Consider the following 22,704-nt stretch of genomic DNA (forward strand, 5'->3'; position numbering starts at 1 on the left):
GAAATATTTCACACACTTATATAGTGCCTCCACAAATGTACAGTTATTCCTTTCTCACAATTTTTATTTATTTTCATTTGCTATAGCCAGAGGTTTAGTGTGATGTCTCTTACAATTTTCCTTCATGCGTGGAAAGGTTTTAGGGGGAGATTTATCAGTTTGGTGAGAGATAGTGGAGAGAGATAAAGTACCAACCAACTGACTAAACTCATTTTGCAGGCTACATTTGAAAAATGATGGGAGCTGATTGGTTGGTACTTTATCTCTCTCCAAGCTTTGATAAATCTCCCCCTTAGTTAAAGAGTTCACCTTGACCACTGTGCACAGCCTCTGGGTGGGCAGGAAACAGAAATGAGCATTCTTGGCCACATAAGTGAAATGTAGAATGTGATGACTGATAACAGACACACGAACAGTGTTGTCTGGCCTTTTTTTTTTTTTTTTTTTATTCTTAAAAACCTCAGACTCTCTAGTTGATCATTTAGCTGTTAGGCTAGTCTTGTGTGTCTCAATCATGTGTAAATGGATGTGGTATATTTTGTCGACCTTCATAATGTTGGCATGTTGGCTCGAACCACATGGACATTCATCATGTCTACGCTGATGTCAGGTGATTAATTCCGGCTGATCCAGATTCGATTCCAGCGAGTATGAATACCCCTAACTTCCCCTCCTGTAGACTAAACCTTACACTTCCTCTAATGCCTAACCCTCTGCTGCCAGCCCATGCAGAATTACATTTTTACCAATGTCAACATTGTAACTACATCCCGTTTCCCCTACAGTATTAGGCTTTATCACCTTTGTTGGAAGGCTAATCCACCAATTCACTACCTTTTTAGGTCAGTGATTCTCAACCTCACCAGTCCCCAACAGGTCATGTTTTGAATTTCTGTCTGTGGAAGCAGGTGGGATAATAGATTAACTCTCCTGTGCATGACCTAAAGATATCCACAAAACATGACCTGACGGTGGTACTTGAGTACACTTGAGCCACTGCTTTAGGTGCAATAAGTAGTCTTCAATTTTTGTTAAAACTCTTGATATAAATGAAAGCTGCTATTATATCACCCCAACCCCTTCTCTACTACAAGTGACAGATTTTGAGATACCCTAGTCATTCCTAGTCCTTTCTGATTTAGACCATGTACCATGTTAGCAGTGCTTCTTTGCATAATCTTTGCACGGTCTCAAAAATTTAGCACTAGTTGAGCTGGAATTGTTACTGTCAGTGCCTGGGGTCCGGCTGCCATGTTGATGGATCTTTATTGTGCTCAATCCAATTTTCAGTGAGGATCTATAAAAAAAAAAAAACCAGACATGCGTTCATGGTAAGTAAGCCCTCCGTCAGACAAAAATAGTGGGTTCCGCTTGTTTAAATTTTTTTTTTTTTCCAACATACCCTGACATCTCCCAATCAAGCATTCACTTGTTCATTGATTGACTGTGAAATTAGATTGTTATTGTGCTGGTAGAATGTTTTAAAAGTCCATCTTATTCCTGTCCATGTCCAGACTAAAACAAATAAATAAACAAATAAAACTGAATCGGTATGATATGCCGGCGGCTGACTGAAATCCCGACAGTGGAAGCCTGCATGGTACAGAATCCCGACAGTGGTAGGTAAGTACCCTAACCTCCCCCTAACCCTAACCTCCCCCTGGTGGTGCCTAACCCTCCCCGGGGGGTGCGTAACCCTAATCTCCCCTAACCTAGCCACCCCCCTTCCCCGGGGTGAGAGCCAGTTACGTACCCATCCAGACGATCGGGATTCCAGTGGTTCGAGCTGCCGACGTCTGTATTCTGTTCACCTTCGGGATATTGGCGTGCGACGGGATTCGGGCGTCGGTATATCAGCCCGACATCCCATCCGCCGGTAATATGACTGCATCCCAAACCTAACAAACTTACCCAGGGCTTATTTACGACACCATGAGTGCACATTGTTTTTATATAGATAAATCGCCACTGAAAATTGGGTTAAACCAGGTCAATATCAAGTAACCCCAGATGAGAATTTATCTTATTAAAGACTTTTACTATGTAAAACTGTAAGCACGATTTCTCTTTCCGGTCTGAATTTGTGCTGAGGCATTTCTGGAACACAGCACTAGTGGTATTAAGCTTGGCCATTATGTGGATTGGGCTTATAGTTACAGTAGGTGATGGATTACATGGGACATGTTATTGTGTTACTGTAGTAATGGAGCACCTGTATGAAAGGTTCGGTATTGGACGCAAAAACTAAATGCGGATATTAATCTGTACGCAGATTTGCACACACCTATAAATCCACATGTCCAAATATCTGTCACCTTCATCAGCATGCACTTGCATCAGCCCTGTACCTGGTGCAAGAGATCAGTCTGAAATAAAACTGGACTCTGCGTACCCTCCACACTGCATTACCCACTATTCCACCTACCAGTCCTCACTCAACTTGGCCTATGCTCCAGTACAACCCACTTACATCTATTCCGTGGCGATGCCACTCAGATGCGTACCACTCTGGATCGCCCATTCACTTAGTTGCAGGGCATTTGCAGTATTTAAAACCGCAAGATCCTTCTTCAAAATGGACTTGAGCGCGTCTCTGTATTTGCACCTGTGTATGACCGAGCTGCTGAGGCATCCTACAATTATGCCAAAATCAATGCACATAATATTCCAGCCTTCCAGTGATTTCAGTCTTTGCTTTGCAATGGTTTGAGTTCCATGCAGACAGAGCCCCCTGGTTACTATAGTCTGAACATACAATGCAGAGCGAGGCGCGTGAAGGCCATGTTGGGAATTGGTTATGAAGGTTTTCTAGATTATTTGTTGGAAATCATACTTTTATTTATGGGATTTTCTTTCTCCTTTAGCTGTTGTCATGTTGCTCTGTATGAAGCTTATTTTGCAGTCGAGGGTTAAGGACTTTTTATGGAAAGGGAACAATGTGAGTAACTTGTTAAAACAAAGTTTCTTGTGCTTCAGTAGCAGAGGGAGGAAGGAAGGAAACCTGCAGGAATAAACAGCTTCAAGAATGTTAATGTGGGTAATTAAGTATGGTAACTATGAAGCATTTAAAGGCTTCGTGTAACTTTATCCTTCCAGCACCATGTTCCAGCCTGCTTTGTGGTCAGGGCAGTTGAAATTTTACATGCTACAGACAAAAGGAGGGGGGTGGGTGTAACAGGAGGAGGGTATGTAGCCCCTGCAGGCAATCCTGCGATCTCAGCAGGGCTCCAGCGGTGACTTGGTGACAGTATTGTAACCCTCCACTCACCTGGATTATAGAGTATCACAGTGCCACTCGCACATCTGGCGTGGAGATTACATTAAAATAACAATTTTATTTCCCTTGATGTTTTGGTTAGCTATTGCCATTCTGTATGTGTGGAGGGGATATTCCCTTTTTTGTTGCATTGAATGTGATCATGTGGGGTACATTAACACATTTTAACTCATTGATGTGAAAAGTACCAAAAATGGATAGGGGCTGGAATAGAGTAAGATGTACACATCAATGCACTAAAAGTTGTAATGGTGAATTTAATTATTACAGATATGTTAAAGACCCGTAGTGTTGCCTGTTTTTTCTGTGTATTGGAACAAAGTATTGAGAAGGCACCAGGGCATTGACTACTATATATTATATATGTATATGCGTGATATTAATGTATGTGTCTAAGTATAATTTGCCATAATATCCCTTTAATCTGGGGGACACAAATTACACAGGTTCTATTCGGCCACAGAACCTGTGTAAATCATAGGATTAAATGCATATTATGGCAAGTGTATGTATGTATGTATGTATGATGTGTGTGTGTGTGTGTGTGTGTGTATATATATATATAATATATATATATATATATATATATATATATATTTATTACATTTATTATAGCGTGTCCTCTTCAGTGATAAATACTTTTTGGTTGTGTTTACAGATCTCTCGGATTCATACACTGAAATGGATGCCTCAAGCTCACTGTGTATCACTGATGGTGATGTCTCGGGTATGTTTACATTGTATCCAGAGTTTGCTATGCTACTTGTTTTGTTTATTCCTAAAGTATTTAATCAGGCAGTGGCTTTATTCTACATTTGAAAGAGCATCCTGTCTTGCTTTTGTCACTGTATGTGGTAATTCTGTAATGTTACAGCTGGGTAAAGACACTACCTTTTCCCATTCTGTGCTGGATATATAGGAGGTTTTTTACAGCCAGTAGCTTAAGAGTAAGGGTGCATACATACCAGGACGATATCTGCACGATTTGGCCAAATTGGAACGACAAATCGGGCATCTCATGCATTGTGGATGCCTGATTCACGCTCTCCCGCCATCGCATGCGATATCGTGTGATTGGCCGTGCTGCACGGCCAATCACACGATATCGCATGTGAGGCTGTACATATTAATGAATGATGGAACAGTGATCGTTCCGTCTTTCTTTAAATCTTTTAAGTGTGTACCGGCAATCATGCGATGTCCAGGGTGAAGGCAAATCACCCTGAACATCTGCACGATTGCTGGTCCTTTAGGTGTGTACCCGCCCTAAGGACTACTTGGCTTTAATTTATCTTTGATGCCTCGCAGAGTATAGCAATAGTCTCTGCCCATTTCATTCCCATCTGAACTAAAGTTCATGCTATATCTACATACTTGTGTATAAGTGAGGCTGGGTGCACACATTTTGGCGACTGATTGTTCAACAGATAGATTCGCCGTCAGAGCGGCCAATTGGTAAGTTATACACACTTGACTATCGGCTGCTCAATGTCTCTGGGCTGACATCACAACTGGGTGGACATGTGCCCGCCCAGTTGGCATGTCAGTGTCTGTAGTCCCTGCAGCAAGCGTATGGGCGGTCGGTAGGTTGCCCATTAACACAGCAAGATGCAACAATATATCATCCTTGTGCTGCAGGACGGACCTGATATGTCTGTGAACATCATTCACAGACATATCGGGTGTGCACCCCCCATGATGCCCTCGCGATGTATATCGCTCTTTGATAGAAAAAGCAATGTTCGCGATGTGTGTACCCAGCATAAGTTTAGGTAACAATGTCTTTGGAGGGATGAGTTCTCATTTTGTCTAGTTGTTCCTACACAAGGTCAGCAAACCTAAAATATAACCTCTGTTATCAGCCATTTATGACTTTTTCATTTGTATGCTTTTGTGTGTACTGAATGTGCATCTTATTCGCACTACAACTGCAACAATAGTACCGTGCGCGAGTAACCCGGAACACTACTAACGGCTTTGTATGCAGCAGCCGTATGCACCACGGATGCTAACTTCAATAAAAAGGCAAAAGGCCGATAGTAGTGAGCTGTGCCATGCTTTTCGCAAATCACCATTGTGTTCGGTGTGCGACTTTATAACTGCATTGCGGCAAGAACACCAATTCTAAAAACTCAGTACATTATAAGGAACTTTGGATGCAGCTGCAGACACTATAATAGCATAAAATGCTGAGAGCCGCTACCTGTGCTGGAGTGTCTTAAGTCGCACTATATGACCCAAACATGATAGGTGAATAAGGACACCTCTGTATGCTTAATGTGTTTTTATTACCTTCAACTAAGAACTTATAGATAGCAATGGCCCCGTGAAAGGCTTCATGCATTTTCCTTGACTGTGCTTGCTGTCAGGAAGTCTGTCATGCATAGTAGAGAAGGGCTTTCCAAATGGGTAGTGTTCTCCTGGGCTATCCTTCCTTGGATTTGATGAGCTCATGTAGCTTTTACATGTGCTAATGTTCTTGCATTGTAAGTTTGGATTGATTATTGTATAGTCCGCAAAACGAACCCGAACTTGTTGTAGGTTTGGGTGGTGGTTGTTACTACTAATGATGATGATGATTAGATTATTACTACAGTTATTAAGTAGAGAATTGGCAACTCCTCCCTCCCCTGTTTTTCTACCTCAGGAAGTCATAGCGTTTAATTTAACTTTTTATACAATCAGACAGAAATGCCTGAGCCTATCCCTATTCTTTATGGGTGACAGGTCCAGACAGTCTGAAGTCATTAGAGGAGTGGGAGGAAGAATTCATGTTTAAGAAAAGACAGGGCAGGATCAGGTCGGTGGCAATTAATAAGCAGACGCCGTACCTCCCTGTACTTCCACAAGTGGTGCTCATTCTGTCTGCCAGAGAGGTAAGTATTCTGCCATCTACTTTATGTACCAGTCAGGTGCTTAACTCCTCAATGCTAACAAAATATTATGATCATCAGTACGCTGTTATACTTGGAATGGGAGAGGCCCAGTGACTGTAGCCTCAGTCACTGGGCAGTGCCGAGGGCCTCCACGCTATAGGCCTGATTCAGAGTTGTACACTTGTGCACACATCAGCTGCGTTCCAACTGTGTGCATATATGCTAGTGTTTGAAGGAAGCACCTCTGATCCGATGACTGCGCGTGAAGACGCAGGATCCGATCAACATCGCAACCATCGGTTGCAATATTTGTGGCAATCTGGGTAAGCCCACACGGAATGGCCACCTCCTGCTCGATCGCAAGGCCAGAAAATCTGCGTCGGGACTCCCTAAAAACGAGGTTGACACCCCCCCCCCCCTGTTCTCTGTGACACAGGCAGCGCCGCCTCCAAATAACTGACTGTCATGCTGCGGTTTAGGGGGGACTGCTGTCGCAGTCAGTTATTGGCACAAGCATAGTACAGATCCGCATTTCTCATATGCACCAATCCATGGTGGGTAAAGCCATCTTCTGATGGCGTTGCCCTATAGAAGCCTATGGGCTTTTATTCCGAGAGTGATGCGAGAGGGACCCAATCTGATTCCTTCCAGCACCCCCTGCGGGGCGTGTGTCATTCTGCGCATGCCCAGAATTATACCAGAGGCAATTCTGGGTCATAGACACGGAAGTCCCTCATTTGCAAAGGACCAGTAATTTGCAGGACCCCAAACAGTATGGATTTACTGTGGGGAGATCATGTCAAACAAATCTTATTGACTTTTTTGACTGGTTGAGTAAGGAAATAGATAAAGGGGGGGGTGGGGGGGCATAGATATAGCTTATCTAGACTTTAGTAAGGCTTTTGACACTTCCACATCGCAGACTGTTAAACTGGAAAGCATGGGATTGGATACAAAGATAGTTGAATGGATAAGATCATGGCTGCAGGATAGGAAACAGAGAGTTGTAGTGCAGTCTCAAGAGGGAAGTGGAGTACCTCAGGGATCTGTACTTGGACCAGTGCTTTTTAATATCTTTATTTGTGACATTGCAAATGGTATTGAAGGGAAACTATGCCTTTTTGCATATGACACAAAGGTATGCAACAAGGTAGACACACCAGGCGGGGTAAAACAAATGATTTGATGATCTAGGTCAGGGGTGGGGAACCTTTTTTCTGCCAAGGGCCATTTTGATTTTTAGAAAATCATTCAGGGGCCAAACAAAATTAACTTAAAATTTTGCCTCTTATATTTGGTTAAAAACATTATTAACTCACCCTTAATGCGATGGCTGTAAGTAACTGCTTCTCTTTGGTATGTTGCCAGGCAGAGTCTGGAGGGGCAGTCCCTATGGGTGTGTGACAGGCAGATTGATAAGGCAGCCCTGGGGTCCTCTCAGTCCTAACCAGCCTGATGACAGCACTGACTGTACACACCCCCTGTTGTGCCACCACTGCCTTCTTGCCCACGCTGTTAGGGTGAGACCCTGCACGCCCCTGCACTAACCAGCTCAATGGCAGCCATATGACAGCCCCGATTTCCCCCCCCTTGGGCGCTGCCTGCCTGTCGCTGCTGATGGGGAGAGGGCCCTGCATGCCACTCAATGACAGCTCTGACACCCTGATCCCCCCCACCCCCCCCCACCCCATGCTACCTGTCGCCACTGATAGGGAGAGAGCCCCTGCACTAATCTGCCTGATGACAGCCCTGACACCCTCCACCGCTGCGCTACCTCCCACCGCTGATAACCAATGACAGCCCTGACACACACACACCATCCCCCCGCTGTGATACCTGCCACCGCTGATAGCGCAGTGGGGGGAAGGGGTGTGTCAGGGCTGTCATTGGCTACCAGCCGGCGATGACCATCCTGACATCCCCTCTCCCCCGCTGCGCTACCTGCCGCCGATGACAATACTGACATCCCTGCTCTCCCGCTGCGCTACCTGCCGCCGCTGACAGCGGCTACACTACGCTGATTCTGCCGCTGACACCCTGCCGGGCTGGAAGATTTCGCCTTGCGGGCCGTATACGGCCCGCAGCCCGGAGGTTCACCACCCCTGATCTAGGTAGACTAGAGGAATGGTCAAGAACGTGACGACTACAGTTTAATGCAAAATCATGCACTCTCAGAAATCCAAAGGCTAAATAGAGTATTCAGGGCCTGATTCAGAGCCGGACGCTCTGACCAGAGCGCTCGCTCTGAATCAGGGCCCTCCTACATGAAAATGGAGCGGCCTCTTGGACGCTCGCATAGCTGTGGGTGACCACCCACAGCTATAGCGAGCGTCCATGATGACCATCGCGACCTTCGGGCTTGCGACGGAGACCCTGCGGTAGGGTCTCGCTGCCGCAAGCCCTGGAGTGATTTTAGCTCTATCAGAGCCAAAATCACTCCCACTGACATCACTACTGATGTCAGTGGGGCCGGCTTCAGACGGTAGGCGTTCCCATGGGAACGCCTCCGTCTGGCAGCCACGCCCCCGGCACGCCCACCAAAGGGTGCGTGCTGTCAATCAACATCGACAGCACGCCCCCTTTGGTGCGAGACCCGGAGCGATGGAGAGCCCTTCGCTCGCCGGCTCTCGCGCATGCGCCCGACGGAGCTCCCTCCGTCGTGCGCATGCGCAGTGGGGGAACATCGACCCGCTTGCGAGCGGGTCTGAATGACCCCCTCAGTTCGGGAGGCCATATCTCTAGAAGGATATTAATACATTAGCGACTGTACAAAGAAGGACAACTAAAATGGTGCAAGGTCTACACTAGAAAACGTACCAGGAAAGACTAAAAGATCTTAATATGTATAGTTTGGAGCAGAGAATGGAAAGGGGGGACATGATATATAAAGGGTTTTAACAAGGTAAAGGAAGGAGATATTCTTCAAAGAAAGAGAAGTATTAGAACAAGGACATGTTCTGAAACTGGAGGGTGGTAGGTTCAGGGGAAATTTTGAGGAAAAATTACTTCACAGAAAGGGTAGTGGACAAGTGCAATAGCCTCCCATCAGAGATGGTAGAGGTTAAGACAGTACAGCAATTTAAACATGCATGGGATAGACATAAGGACATCCTTCAGAAGAAGTAAGAATCAATAAGGGTTGAGGTAACAATATGTTTAAAAATGGGGCAGACTAGATGGGCCAAGTGGTTCTTATCTGCTGTCAAATTCTACGTTTCTATGATTGCTCTTACTGAGAGAGCTGTCCTTAGTGATTTTCTTCATGCATTCTAGCATAATTAAAGCTGGCATGCATGCGAAAGGTGGCTGGATGCATCACATCCCAAATGCAATGCGTCATGCATCCCGCCCAGAGAGACTTGTAAGGCGAAGGAAAATAAGGGATGTCATCACCATTTTTAAGCACATTGGTTTTTATTATTTTTATCCCTAGATATATTGCTGCCATATGATACGTATTTACAACATAAATTATTTAAAATATTCATATATTCCCATTTGGCCACTACTTTTACTTTAAAAGTACCCTTTTCCAACCTTACGAAGTCTTAGCTGAATTTTAGATGTTATGGGGTATATTTACTAAAGTGCAGGTTTATAGAAGTGGAGGTGTTGCCCAAAGCAACCAATCAGTTTCTATCTGTTCTCTTTTAGAAGTTGCTTGATAAATGATGAGTAGAATTTGGTTGCTATAGGCAACATCTCCACTTCTATAATCTTACACTTTGATAAGGGGTATATTTAAGGCCAGTACACATTAGACCAGGCATGTCAAACTGAAAATACCAACCGGGCCGAAGTTTCAAGGTCTACGAGTGAGTGGGCCGCAACAAAAAAGTCTTCAATGCAATTTTTAAAGGTTTATTATTAATAAAAACCAATGCAATGCCCCCTGTAGTAGTGCCCCTTATGCAATTCTACCCTGTATTACAGCCCCTTTTGCAATGCCCCCTGAATTTGTGCCCCTTATGCAGTGCCATAGTAGTGCCTAGTATGCAGTGCCCCAGTAATGCCCCTTATGTTGTGCCCTCACTAATGTCCTTAGTAGTGCTCCAGTAATGCCCCTTATTATGTTGTTCCCCCAGTAATGCACCTTATGCAGAGCCCCCAGTAATGCCCTTTATGTTGTGCCCTCAGTAATGTCCTTAGTAGTGCCCCTTATGCAGAGCCCCCAGTAATGCCCCTTATGTTGTTGTGCCCCCAGTAATGCCCCTTATGCAGAGCCCCCAGTAATGCCCTTTTATGAAGTGCCCCCACTAATGCCTCTTATGCAGAGCCCCCAGTAATGCCCCTTTATGCAGAGCCCTCAGTAATTTCCTTAGTAGTGCCCCCAGTAATGCCTCTTATGCAGTGCCCCCAGTAATGCCTCTTATGCAGAGCCCTCAGTAATTTCCTTAGTAGTGCCCTCAGTAATGCCTCTTATGCAGTGCCCCCAGTAATGCCTCTTATGCAGTGCCCCCAGTAATGCCTCTTATGCAGTGCCCCCAGTAATGCCTCTTATGCAGTGCCCCCAGTAATGCCTCTTATGCAGTGCCCCCAGTAATGCCTCTTATGCAGTGCCCCCAGTAATGCCTCTTATGCAGTGCCCCCAGTAATGCCTCTTATGCAGTGCCCCCAGTAATGCCTCTTATGCAGTGCCCCCAGTAATGCCTCTTATGCAGTGCCCCCAGTAATGCCTCTTATGCAGTGCCCCCAGTAATGCCTCTTATGCAGTGCCCCCAGCAATGCCTCTTATGCAGTGCCCCCAGCAATGCCCCTTAAGTTGTGCCCCCCAGTAATGCCCCTTTATGCAGAGCCCCCAGTAATGCCCCTTATGCTGTGCCCTCTCCCAGTATAGAACAGACCCCACTTACCTCTATCTTATCTCTCTTCATGCTGGCCGCTGGACACTGCTCCCACGTAGACTCCTGCCGCTCACTGGATCTAATTACATCTAGCAGGGCAGGCCGCTCACATAGCGGATGACGTCACCCGCAAACTGCATCTCTGGGAACGCTGGCCTCTGAAGCGTTCCCAGAGAAGCATTATTATGCAGGGCCGCATAATATATGTTTTTGGGCCCACATGGTTGGGCCACATAAACAGCTTCTTTGGGCCGCCCGCGACCGCGAGTTTGACATCCTTGCACTAGATGATGTCCCGACCGCATAGACGTTGTCTAGTGTGTACCGACCTCGTTAGCAATGTGACCCTTTGGGGTGCCGGCACCAGCAAGTGCGTACATACTTACCAATGCCTGGATCGACAGCGGGGGCCATGCTGCATACGATGTCATTGACAATGCATGGGAGCGCGCATCGTCAGTGGCATAGCCTGTACGCACTGGCCGATGTGGACGATATATCGTTCGAATTGCCGGATCCGACATATCGTCTAGTGTGAACCCAGCTTTAATGTTCCTCTAGTTGGTTCTACCAACTGTGATACGTGTGTTTTTTTTTTTTTTCATTTTGTCTTTTTAAATAGAATAATATTGTCTCTGCCAAAACCACTAGATTCATAGGGAAAATTAAATTAGAAGTGAGGGGATATAGCATACAGTTATTATTATTAATAATAATATCCTTTATTTATATGGCGCCACAAGGGTTCCGCAGTGCCTCACAAAGTACATTAACAAATGACCAAACTCTTACAGTACAAGACAATACAGAATAAGAACATAGTTTATAAAATTGCTGCAGCGATCATAACACTCAAAAAAGCAGCAGGGAGTCCACTACCAACTGTTAAGTGCTCTTGTGGAGAGTTATGAGTAGATGATCTTATGAGTGAGGGAAGGAAAAGCACATAAGGGAAGAGGGCCCTGCTCATGAGAGCTTACATTCTATAGGGGGAGGGGGGGGGAGATAGACAGGGGTGACACAGATAGGGTAGACAGTGAGGAAGAAGCATGTAAGCAGCAGGTTAGGATGAGAGCTGGAAGGCTTTGACGTAGTGAGTCTTGAGACCACGTTTGAAGATTTGTGGAGAGTCTGACAGAGGGAGTTCCAGAGGAAGGGAGCAGCACGGGTAAGATCTTGGAGGCAGGAGTGAAAGGAAATGATCAATAGGCAAGAGAGGTTGGATACATTTGTAGGAAAGGGTGGAAATTAGTGTGATGTAGATGAAGGTGTGGTGAAGTGATAGGGAGTTGAGGGTGGGTGCTGAGCTTAGTGGTTGGGTAGTAGGACCATTGTGGGGGAGAAAAGAATGAAAGTGGAGTAATGGGAGAGGAGAAGGAGGGAAGCATACAGACAGAGGAGGGGAGAGAAGAGGAAGAAGTAGTGGAGGAGACTAGGGGGGGGGAAGGATAGAGGTGGGAACAGGGGGCAGAATAAAGGATTAGGTAGGCACTGAGTAAAGTGAGAATTTGAAGAAAACATGGTCACAGTGTGGATCAGTTAAGAATAGTGTATATGTGAGAACGACAGTGTTGAAGGTTTTTAAAAAATGCTGGTGAACGCGTATGCTTGGCGACCAAAGTTTATTCTTACATTTTTTTTTTTTAATTGAGGGGAATATTTGTGTTTTAAAGGGTTTTGAAAATGAGTAATAAAAAGTGAGGCTAGACAAAAGCAATGGTAAATCAGACCGTATATGCAAGGTTTAGAGGTTACTTTGCATTGGTACAAATAAGAATTTAGTTTTTAGTAAAAACAAGAGGCAGCACAAATAGTAGCAAGTGAGATAATGTCTTTGCAATGACCAGACAAGGAGTCCAGTGTTGCATGTCCTGTTATGCAGCCAGCAGATATTTGTTGTGAAGAGGTAGTGAACTCACACTTGATGCTCCATAGGTGTTCATATGCAGTATTGATAGCAGTTTAGTTGTTTGATGAAATGTTCTCTTTCTGTTTTCCATCGGTTTAATGCCGGTCTAACGCTGAAATTTTCCCTAAAATCTATTTTGCACTTGTGATTCTGCACTTAGGAGTCTGCTAACTCCAGCCAAGGCTAAACAGCCTAGTGAATGATAGTTAAGTAGAGATGTAGCAAAGTGTGTATCCTAATTAATGACAACCCCCCACTGGCCAGCCAATACAGACCCAGCAATAAAATGGCTTAAACAAACATGTAGCACATACCAAACATTTAGGACTTAAGATCAATCATGCCTACACACAATCTAAAGACTGGAGATAGTGCTTATGGCAATTTATATACAATAAAATATTATAAGACTGCAGCAGACTTCAGATATTAATTGCTGATTACCTAAATATAAAATTCAAATCAAGCAGCACATCAGGAGTAATGTTGTGCAGCAGACTTCGGATATTAATTGCTGATTACCTGTTGGAGACAAATCAGTATCAGCTGAGGATATAACCAATAACGCTGAAATTTTCCCTAAAATCTATTTTGCACTTGTGATTCTGCACTTAGGAGTCTGCTAACTCCAGCCAAGGCTAAACAGCCTAGTGAATGATAGTTTCCGACGCTGCAATCCCGCGACTAGCTGATTTCTGCTGGCACTTCCTGAGGTGCAAGCACAAATCCACACTAGTGCCTCGAGGGCTAGTCACGGTTATACAGCATTTCCCATCAGCATCGTGCCCTGCACTTAAGTCGAATAATGCAGCTTGCTTAGTTGCTTTAAACTGCATCTCCCGATTCCTGTGGCAGGGCTGGTGCCATCGAATGAATAGCTCTGGGCACTTATCCTGGGAGATACCTCCCCTCACTTCTGCTCTCTTATAATTATTATTCTGATCTTAAAGTTACCCATAGGGAGTATCATGTTCTTCTTTACTGTCCCTAAAATTTGGAAAAATTGGCTTTCAGTATTATTTAGATTATAGCAAGCCACAAATTCATCCCAAATGTGTTACGTCGAGCTGAGGCCTGGAGTCTTTGCAGTCTTTCACCCCAAACTCTGTAAACCATTCTTTTGATGGACCTTTCTTCGTGCGCGTGCACATTGTCATGGTGAAACAGGAAAGAGCCGTCTCCAAACCATTGCTGCAAAGGCACCAATTCAGTTGAGGGCAATGTGCTACAGAACATGATCGCATTGTTTGGTGCACATATCTGCCATATACGATACCCTCAACATCTCTAGTGTTCCTGGGCACCTTTACGCTGTGCGATTTAAGACTATTATGTTGCTGCTCGCGATGTGCCATTCCGGGATGGCCCATCACTGCAGTCATGTTTAATTGAATCCCCCTCAAAGATAGAAGCACATTTCTCTATAATGTCATTATATGCTGACGCATTAAAGATGTCCCATTACTTGGAACTAAGGGGCCTAGACCATTATACATCCCATCAGTGGACAGTGTGCCTTCTGGCAGGAAGTGATTTCCTGGCATCCCCCATGGCCAGATTCGTATGTCAGACTGCCAGATGGTGAGGTAGGGTTTGTCACTCCACCGAATGCATTTCCACTGTTCCAGTGTCCAATAGCTGTGTGGTTTACACCACTCCAGCTGACGTTTGGCATTGTGCTTGGTGATCTGAGGTTTTTATGAGCCTCTCTGTCATGGACACCTAATCCATAATGGACATTGCTTCCAGAAACTGTTTGGAATGCAATATTTTTTTTTTTTACTTGGTGGTCCTGTTATGTGACCTTGTGTGACCTACGACTTTGCTGACCTTTTGTTGCTCCTATATGTTTGTTCCAACATAAACAGCACTTATAGTTGTCTGGGCAGCTCTAGCAAGGCAGAAATTTAACAAACTGACTTGTAGGAGAAGGAACCCCCTCCTCTGATAATGCCAGTACAGTCACTGTCTTACATCCCATTCTACTGCACATGTTTTACTATGGAGATGGCTTGGCTGTATGTTTTGATTGTATCCACCTGTTACCAATGGGTGCTGATAAATTGCCCAAACACACTAATTTGAACGGGAGTCGACATACTTTCGGCCATGTAGTTTTGTGTCTGGCTGATTCCATTTTTGCATTAGCAATCATGTGGCAGCAACTCAATGCATATACGCATGCAGACAAATTTGGGAAATACATGTGATCTAAGGGACCTTGGGCAAGATGCATCAAGCATAGGACAGCTCTCCCAATAACATCTGTTCTTTGCGGTGTGGGGTCTTCTGGGTTTATGACCTAGGAGTCCTTCTGCGCGAGCAGCGGGGGACCCTGGGAGGGATCCTATATTTTGATAAAGCTGCGTACAGCAGCGAAACGTGTCAGGAACTCACCCCCATTCACTCCAACGAACCCTTTTTCTATACATGGAACTGCTTAAACCAGCACTGGACCTACTTTCGGCACTACCTGATTAGAACTTTTCCCATACATTGGAACTGATCTGGAGGAGGCTTTACCACAGGCAAACTGTAATACTGGTGAGGACTTATCATTTTTATTTGAAGTATCTCCAGTCTTCATTTATCTATAGGACAATTTCCTCCAGCGGTGCCTCAGCTCTATTGGATGATGGCCCCACGATAAAAGGAGTCATAGACACTCAACCGTCTTGCTTACCAAGTCCAGTGTCACAATTTGGAAAAAGCATACGCAACCTTTTCATCTGTTTCACAACTGCTCTTCCTTTTAGGGTTCTGGAAGTGTATAGTGGATACTATTTTATTGCTAACAGTCTAGACTGTATGTATATTACTTTTATGTTATTGCCATTATTTATTATTTTATATTAAAATTCGGTTTTAATCAATTTATATCTGTTTGCATTCAGATTGATTTATCATTAGTTGTAACTTAGTACTGCTATTTTGTGGTTATTCATTCTATATGTTGTTTACTGGAGGTGACTACTCCAGTTTCTTTAGTAGCTGCTTTAGAACGACGACACCCATTAGCGCCTGAATTCCCTTGATTGGGTAATTTTTTCTTGTGTGCTCATTTGTTTATGTACTGTGTAAGTCGCTGCGGAACCCTTGTGGCGTCATATAAATAAAGGAGAATAATAATATTAGGCCCGCTAGTAATAGTTGAGCATTGTTTAAATGATGCAGCCTAACTGAGCATTTTGGATGACCATGTGCATCTCTTTGTGGCCACAGCCTACCCTTCTTTTAATGGCTACTATACCAGCAGGATATAGCTCCATGTCACAAGTACATGTTCTCTCATGACGATTCCAAGAACATTACCGTGTCAATGTGTTCAGTGGCCTCCACAGTTACCAAATCCAAAGTACCTTTGAGATGTGGTGGAACGGGAGATGTGCAGCAACTATGTCATGCTAACCGGGCAATCTGGATGGTAATCTCTTAGGAATATTTCCAGCTCCTTGTTGAATCCATGCAACAAAGAATTCGGGGTGTTCTAGGGCAAAGGGGATCCTCTCCAGTTCCAAAATGGTGTAGCTCAGACCTAGCGGTCCAGGTTTTAAAGATATCCATGCTTGGGCACAGGTGACTTAATTAGTACCTCAGTCTTTTGATTTTAACCATCTGTGCTCAACCATGAATATCCTTAAAACCTGAACCCTTAGGGTACCTTGAGGACAGAGTTTGGGAATTTCTGGTGTAGCTAATAAAGTGGCCACTGAGTGTTAAAGCATTTGGGAATAGTCGCCAAGGATCCTGTGTTTTTTTTAATGCAGGTAATTCTCTCAGAATCTGTTCATATTTTTTTTTTGTCTTTTTTGACTAATGCTGGGTACATGCTGGCAGATATATTGGCCGATAATTGATTGGCCACTATATCTTGTGTACTAGTGATACAACGTCGTTCAGACATGCCCAATATACCTGCAAATCTATTTGGGCATAGTGTGCACGGGTGGTCGGTACACTTGCAGCAGAGGCCGCAGAGAGGGGGCGCAACAATCCCCTGGCCAGCGGGACCCGAGGCCAGATAACAGATGATGGTGGTTCAGTGTGTATGAACAACAATCCATTAGGTGTGTAGCCATCTTAAGGCACATGCACAGGCTGCAGTGAGTCTCTGGAATTCGTTTTATTGACGCAATGCTCCTCCCACTTTTCCCATCACAGAGAGACAAGAGTACTATAGGAGCGATTACATTTACCTAGGAACAGTTTTGTCAAGACTGAAGTACACTGCTTGGCATACTTACTTTCTCTTTCATCCACTAGGGGACACTGGAGGTTGCTTACGCTGGGGTATAGAGGCGTGGATAACTGGAGCCGGCACTTTAAATAATTCAGAAGTGTGAAGCTCCTACCCCTCCATGCCCCATCAGCCCTCAGTTTAGAAAATGTGCCTCTAGGAGCTGGTCACATTATGCTGTGCTCCAGCAATACATGATTTTTATTTTACATTTAGGTTTTAATTTGTTTTTTAAGCATCTTTTTACACTATATTAGGTACCCTTCGCCACCTCTCTAAAGGTGGGGTCCGGGTACCTGGCGCCCTGTTCTTAGTAGAACAGGAAGGAGTGCGCAGCGCTTATTACAAAAGCACTGACAGCTCCTTATCGCCACAGCACAACTCTAACAAGAAGAGTGTGCTGCAGCTGTGAGAGATCATCAGTGAGGGTGTTCCTTACCTGTCCTCCTTATGGAGAAACGGACATGATGAATGGATCTGAGTATATGAGTACCCTGATCCCCAGCACCGCTCTGACCAACAACCAGGGTGTGTGTCAACCCGACTACTGCGCTGATGATCCTACCTCCGGGGAATGCAGTGAGTATGACTGCGCATTCCCCGCTACGACTCCCCACTCCCACCCGCCGCCTGACCGCCCGCTGCCCAGTGACATAGCGCTGCTTCAGGCGGGGGCAGACAAAAGCTGTCCTCAGTCCCTGCTCGCCGCTAAGAGCTTCAGAGGGACGGCGGGGGCGCATAGCGGGACTGACAGTGAAGGAGCTCCTCCGTTAGACGGGGGCAGCCATTTTGGATAATTGATAAGGACGGGGGGCGGAGCCTACACAGCGCGGAAAGCTCAGCCGCAGAGCTATTACAAACAGCATGCCTGCCATATTTTGCTCTTAATGCCTGCATTCTCTCCCTCCTGAAGGCAGAGTGCAGCTGTAAGGCTACAGAAGGCTGGACTCCTGCACATCTGTAATCCTACTACATCCCTGGTACAGACTGTGACTGGGGTGTAAGTGCAGGGAGTCTAATCTGTGGGAAGGTAGTGGGGTGTATCTCCTCCTCTGTGTCCCAGACCAGCCTTCTGTCTCAGATCTGTTCAGTTCTGATTAATGTGTGTCATTCTGAATGACTGTGTGTATCAATGTCAAACTGAATAAAGGCTTCTCAAAAGCTGTTTGCTGTTCTAAGGTAACAAGCATCCGAGTTATGTGATGCTTGTATACCACGATTACTAACTCGCCTCGACAGCCGCTGACATGGTAGGAGTTATGACGGACATAACGTCACAGTTAGCAGAGGCACGCAGGTCTCATCCTCCCTGGGTGGCTGGGTTACCTAAGTCTCTAAACACCATGGTACAGGTTATGGGTACAGCGGTGTCTGCACCCTCCAATTCACACCATTTACAGGAGAAGCCCATGTGGCTTAGTGGGTTAGACGCTGATCTCACTACTGGCAGTGATGGCGGAACCCCTGGTTCAAATCTCCTGAAGGCCTTCCCTTTAAGGGTACTCCTCAGGAGTTAGAGTTCGCCTCTCCCGGGGTGGGATCTGTAATTTTGGCAGTCAGAAATATCCTCAATTTAACTGAGGATATAATTCCTGCGTCCCAGGAGTGTGAATTATTTCATTAACACTGCTGTTTTTCCGCTTATCACAGCAGTTTTCAGTGGCCGGGAAACAGCCGGATAAGCGGTTCAAAATTTCACGTCTGTTTCCGTCTAGCTATCCTTTTCCATCATCCACGCTGGAAAAGTGGGAAACTCCTCCTCCTGTAGATGCGTCTACCTCCCGTCTCTAAGAAAACAGCACTTCTAGTACCGGGAGCTACTGTACTAAAAGACACTTTGGATCGTAAGTGGAAGATGACGCTAATAGCTATCTATACTGCAGTGGGAGCTCAACTTAGACCTACCCTTGTTACCGCCTGGGTTAACAAGGCTGTGGTTTGCTGAGCTGACCAGTGATCACAGGATTGGACTCTGGTCCTTCCAGAGCAGAATTACGCCTACTAGCAGAACACAGTTGCGAGTCTGCAGTTTACCTGGGAGAAGCTTCTAAGAATTGCATATCTGCGTTTGCTATTTCGGGTCTGATTGAGCGCTTGGCAAGCGGACGCAGTATCCAAGCGTGCGGTTCTCCATTCATTGGTGACTTGCTTTTTAACCTGAAATTGGACGAATGGATATCTCAGGCCACGGGGGTAAGTCTTCTTTCCTCTCGTCTACTGCTCAGGCTCCCAGAAGATCTTACACTGAACCTTCGTTTTTCTTTCGTGCACCACATTCCTTTTGTGGTAGAGCCAGAGGTGATCCCACGCTATCAAAAAGCGGCAGAGGTAGAGATCGACCACACACTGTTGTACGTTGAGAGGAGCCTAAAACCAGCTGTAAAACAGGTGGCATGACAGTCTTCCGTCCCACCTGGGGTTCCCTGCGGTGGCAGCCTGCTTGCAGAAATTTCAAATCTCTTCAGAACCGTGGAGACTAATTTCCCTGGGGTACCGAATAGACTTCGAAGTCCCCCCTCCACCTCGGTCCTTTACTACAAGTCTGCCTATACCTGCAGACAAGGCCAGGGTTCTACAGGAGGTTATCCAGTCTGTAATAGTATCATCGGTGCTAGGTCCGTAGCGTCAACGAGGTATGGGGTTTTACTCAAACCTGTTTGTAGTGCCCAGACTGGATGGTTCGGTCAGGCACATCTTAAACCTCAAGTCCTTAAACCTATATCTGAAGATGTATCGTTTCAAAAGGCATCTCTGCAGTCTGTCATTGCGAGCTTGGAACCAGGGGAGTTCCTATTATCTCTGGATATCAAGGATGCCTATCTCCAGTTTCCAATTTGAAAACCGCATCAAGCCTTCCTGCGGTTTACTATACTGTAGGACCACTACCAATTTTGAGCGTTGCCGTTCGGGTTATCCTCTGCTCTCTGCATATTCACATGTCAGTCATGATTGCTCTTCGGTCAATCCCTTATTTGAACGACCTATTACTCAAGGCTCCATCGGTAACCTTCTCTCAGACCAGGCCTTACTGACATATCACACTCTAATCCAACACGGTTGGATAATCAACTTCAAGAAATCAAATCTCATTCTGTCCCAGAAACTCCTATTTCTGGGCATGATCCTGGATCCAGCATCACAAGACAAAGCCCAGGATATCCGTTTGTTAGTTCAGCGGGTCCTCAGACCAAGCAAGGTGTCCCTACTTCTTTGTGTCTCTTGGGGAAGATGGTAGCTGCTTTTGAGGCACTACAGTTCGGACGGTTCCACTCAACAGTGTTTCAGCTGGACCTGCTGTCACTGTGGGTCAGGGTCTCATCTGATTCTACATAGACAGATCCGTCTGAACCCGGTTATCAGAGTGGCTATCCCCTGGTGGACACAATCCAAATATCCTAAGTGTGGGACTGCATCATTGTAACAACAGATGTCAGCCTTTGAGGATGGGGAGCAGTAGTCCTCGATCATCACTTTGAGGGTCGATGGTCCCCACTGGAACAGAAGTGGCCCATAAATGTGTTGGAACTCAGAGCGATTTACAATGCTCCGATAGACGCGACAGAGTTTCTAAGGTCTTGTCAGGTAAGAGTGCAACAGATAACGCGACGGCCGTCGCTTACATCAACCGACAGGCCGGGACTCGAAGTCGCATGGCCATTCGAGAAGTGACTCCGATTCTCTGGTGGGCCGAAAATCAGCAGATTACCTAAGTTGCTAAAACATCCATCCCGGGGAATGGAAGCTTCAGCCATACGTGTTCAGCGCACTGATTCATCGATGTGGGTGTCCTCAGGTGGACCTCCATGGCGTCACGATTGAATCATCACCTCCCAGTATACGTGTCAAGAACTCAGGATCCGCAAGCACAGGCAGTCGACGCTCTGACAGTTCCTTGGATCTACAACTTCGTTTACCTTCTCAGAAGAATTAAACAGGAGTTGGCCTGTCATTCTCGTGGTTCCAAACTGGCCTCGGAGAGGTTGGTTCTTGGACCTTCGGTCCCTATTGGTAGATGATCTGTGGCCCCTTCCTTGGCGGCCGGATCTTCTACAGCAGGGTCCTTGCGTCCACCCCAACTTAGCGCAGCTGCGTTTAACGGGGTGGCTCTTGAAAGCAGTATCTTGTAAAGATATCCCAGACTCTGTTGTTCCCACCATGCTGCGCGCCAGGAAGCCAGTTTCGGCTGCGCATTATCGTATCTGGCATTATTATGTCTTGTGGTGTTCCAGTCGGGGTCTTCCGTCTAGGACTTTTCGTTTTGTCCCGGGTTTCTGTTTTTTTCTTCAGACGGGATTGGATTCAGGCCTTCGCCTTGGAACGGTAAAAGTGCAGGTCTCTGCCCTTTCCATTTTCATTCAACACAAATTGGTCCTCATTCCTGAGGTGCAGACGTTTTCTTCAGGGGGTCTTGCGTATGCAGCCTCCTTTTGTATCTCCGGTAGCTTCTTGGGGCTTGAACTTAGTGCTTCTGTTCCTTCAGTCGCCCATGTTCGAACCTTTGAAACAGGTTGTTCTTAAGTACCCGTCTTGGAAGACTGTCATCCTTCTGGCTCTAGCTTCGTCTCGTAGAGTCTCGGAATTGGGTGCTCTATCCTATAAGCCACCTTACCTTGTGTTTCATGCTGATAGGGCGGAACTCCAGACGGTATCCGCTTTCCTTCCCAAGGTTGTGTAGTCTTTCCATATCAACCAGCCTATTGTGGTTCCGTCATTGGTGGCGGACTCGGGTGATTCTTCTACCGTGGCTGTGGTTAGAGCTCTCCGCATCTATGTTGCCAGGACAGAGTCCATCTGTAAGTCAGTCGTTTTTTGGCCTCTATGATGCTATTTGGAGTGGTTGGCCAGTATCTAGGCAGATGCTGGCATATTGGATTAGGCTGACTATTCCTCAGGCTTATGTTAGTGCTGCCGTCGGCCTCCTTCATCCATTTCGGCTCATTCCACATGTTCTGTGGGTGCGTCATTGGCGGTTGATAGGGGTGCCTCCTCGTCACAATTGTGCCTGGCGCCCAATTGGTCTTCTGTTCACACGTTTGTAAAATTTTACATATTTGACATGTTTGCTGCTTCAGCATCATGTTTCGGCCGCCTTGTTCTGCAGGTGCCGTAGAGCGGTCCCGCCCGTGGGGAAAACTTTGGGACGTCCCCAGCGTAAGCAACCTCCAGTGTCCCCTAGTGGATGAAAGAGAAAATGGGATTTTGGTACTTACCGGTAAATCCTTTTCTCTGATTCCACAGGGGACACTGGACGCCCACCTCAGGGCTCTTAGCCTGCCTGTTCGGTTTGTTCCTTATGTTGCATGTTTTGATTTATTGTGTGTTTTTCTCTCCCTTTTACTCTTTGTTCTCCATCTCCTCTCGGTCTTCATTTTCTAAACTGAGGGCTGATGGGGCATAGAGGGGGAGGAGCTTCACACTTCTGAATTATTTAAAGTGCCGGCTCCAGTTATCCATGCCTCTATACCCCAGCGTAAGCAACCTCCAGTGTCCCCTGTGGAATCAGAGAAAAGGTTTTACCGGTAAGTACCAAAATCCCATTTTAAAATGAAAAGCACTGAGTA

The 22,704-nt window shown here is 45.8% G+C and overlaps 1 protein-coding gene and 1 non-coding gene across 3 annotated transcripts in view; both read left to right on the forward strand.

Moving 5' to 3' along the window:
• Positions 1–22,704, forward strand: part of SMAD6 (SMAD family member 6) — a 71,752-nt gene that overhangs the window by 32,268 nt on the left and 16,780 nt on the right. The window contains exon 3 of one of the 2 annotated variants that reach the window (XM_088452769.1): positions 3,936–4,004. The exons of the other annotated variant lie outside the window; for it this stretch is intronic. Coding sequence (XP_088308895.1) covers positions 3,936–4,004 — 69 coding nt within the window. The remainder of the gene's footprint in view (positions 1–3,935; positions 4,005–22,704) is intronic. 2 annotated transcript variants of the gene reach the window in all.
• On the forward strand, positions 17,560–17,688 carry LOC148481980 (U8 small nucleolar RNA). Its single transcript, XR_015871832.1, has one exon. It is a non-coding gene; the product is annotated as a U8 small nucleolar RNA (small nucleolar RNA).

This window comes from Taudactylus pleione, unplaced genomic scaffold, assembly GCF_031769625.1.
Source record: "Taudactylus pleione unplaced genomic scaffold, aTauple2 ptg000556l, whole genome shotgun sequence".
Classification (NCBI taxonomy): domain Eukaryota; kingdom Metazoa; phylum Chordata; class Amphibia; order Anura; family Myobatrachidae; genus Taudactylus; species Taudactylus pleione.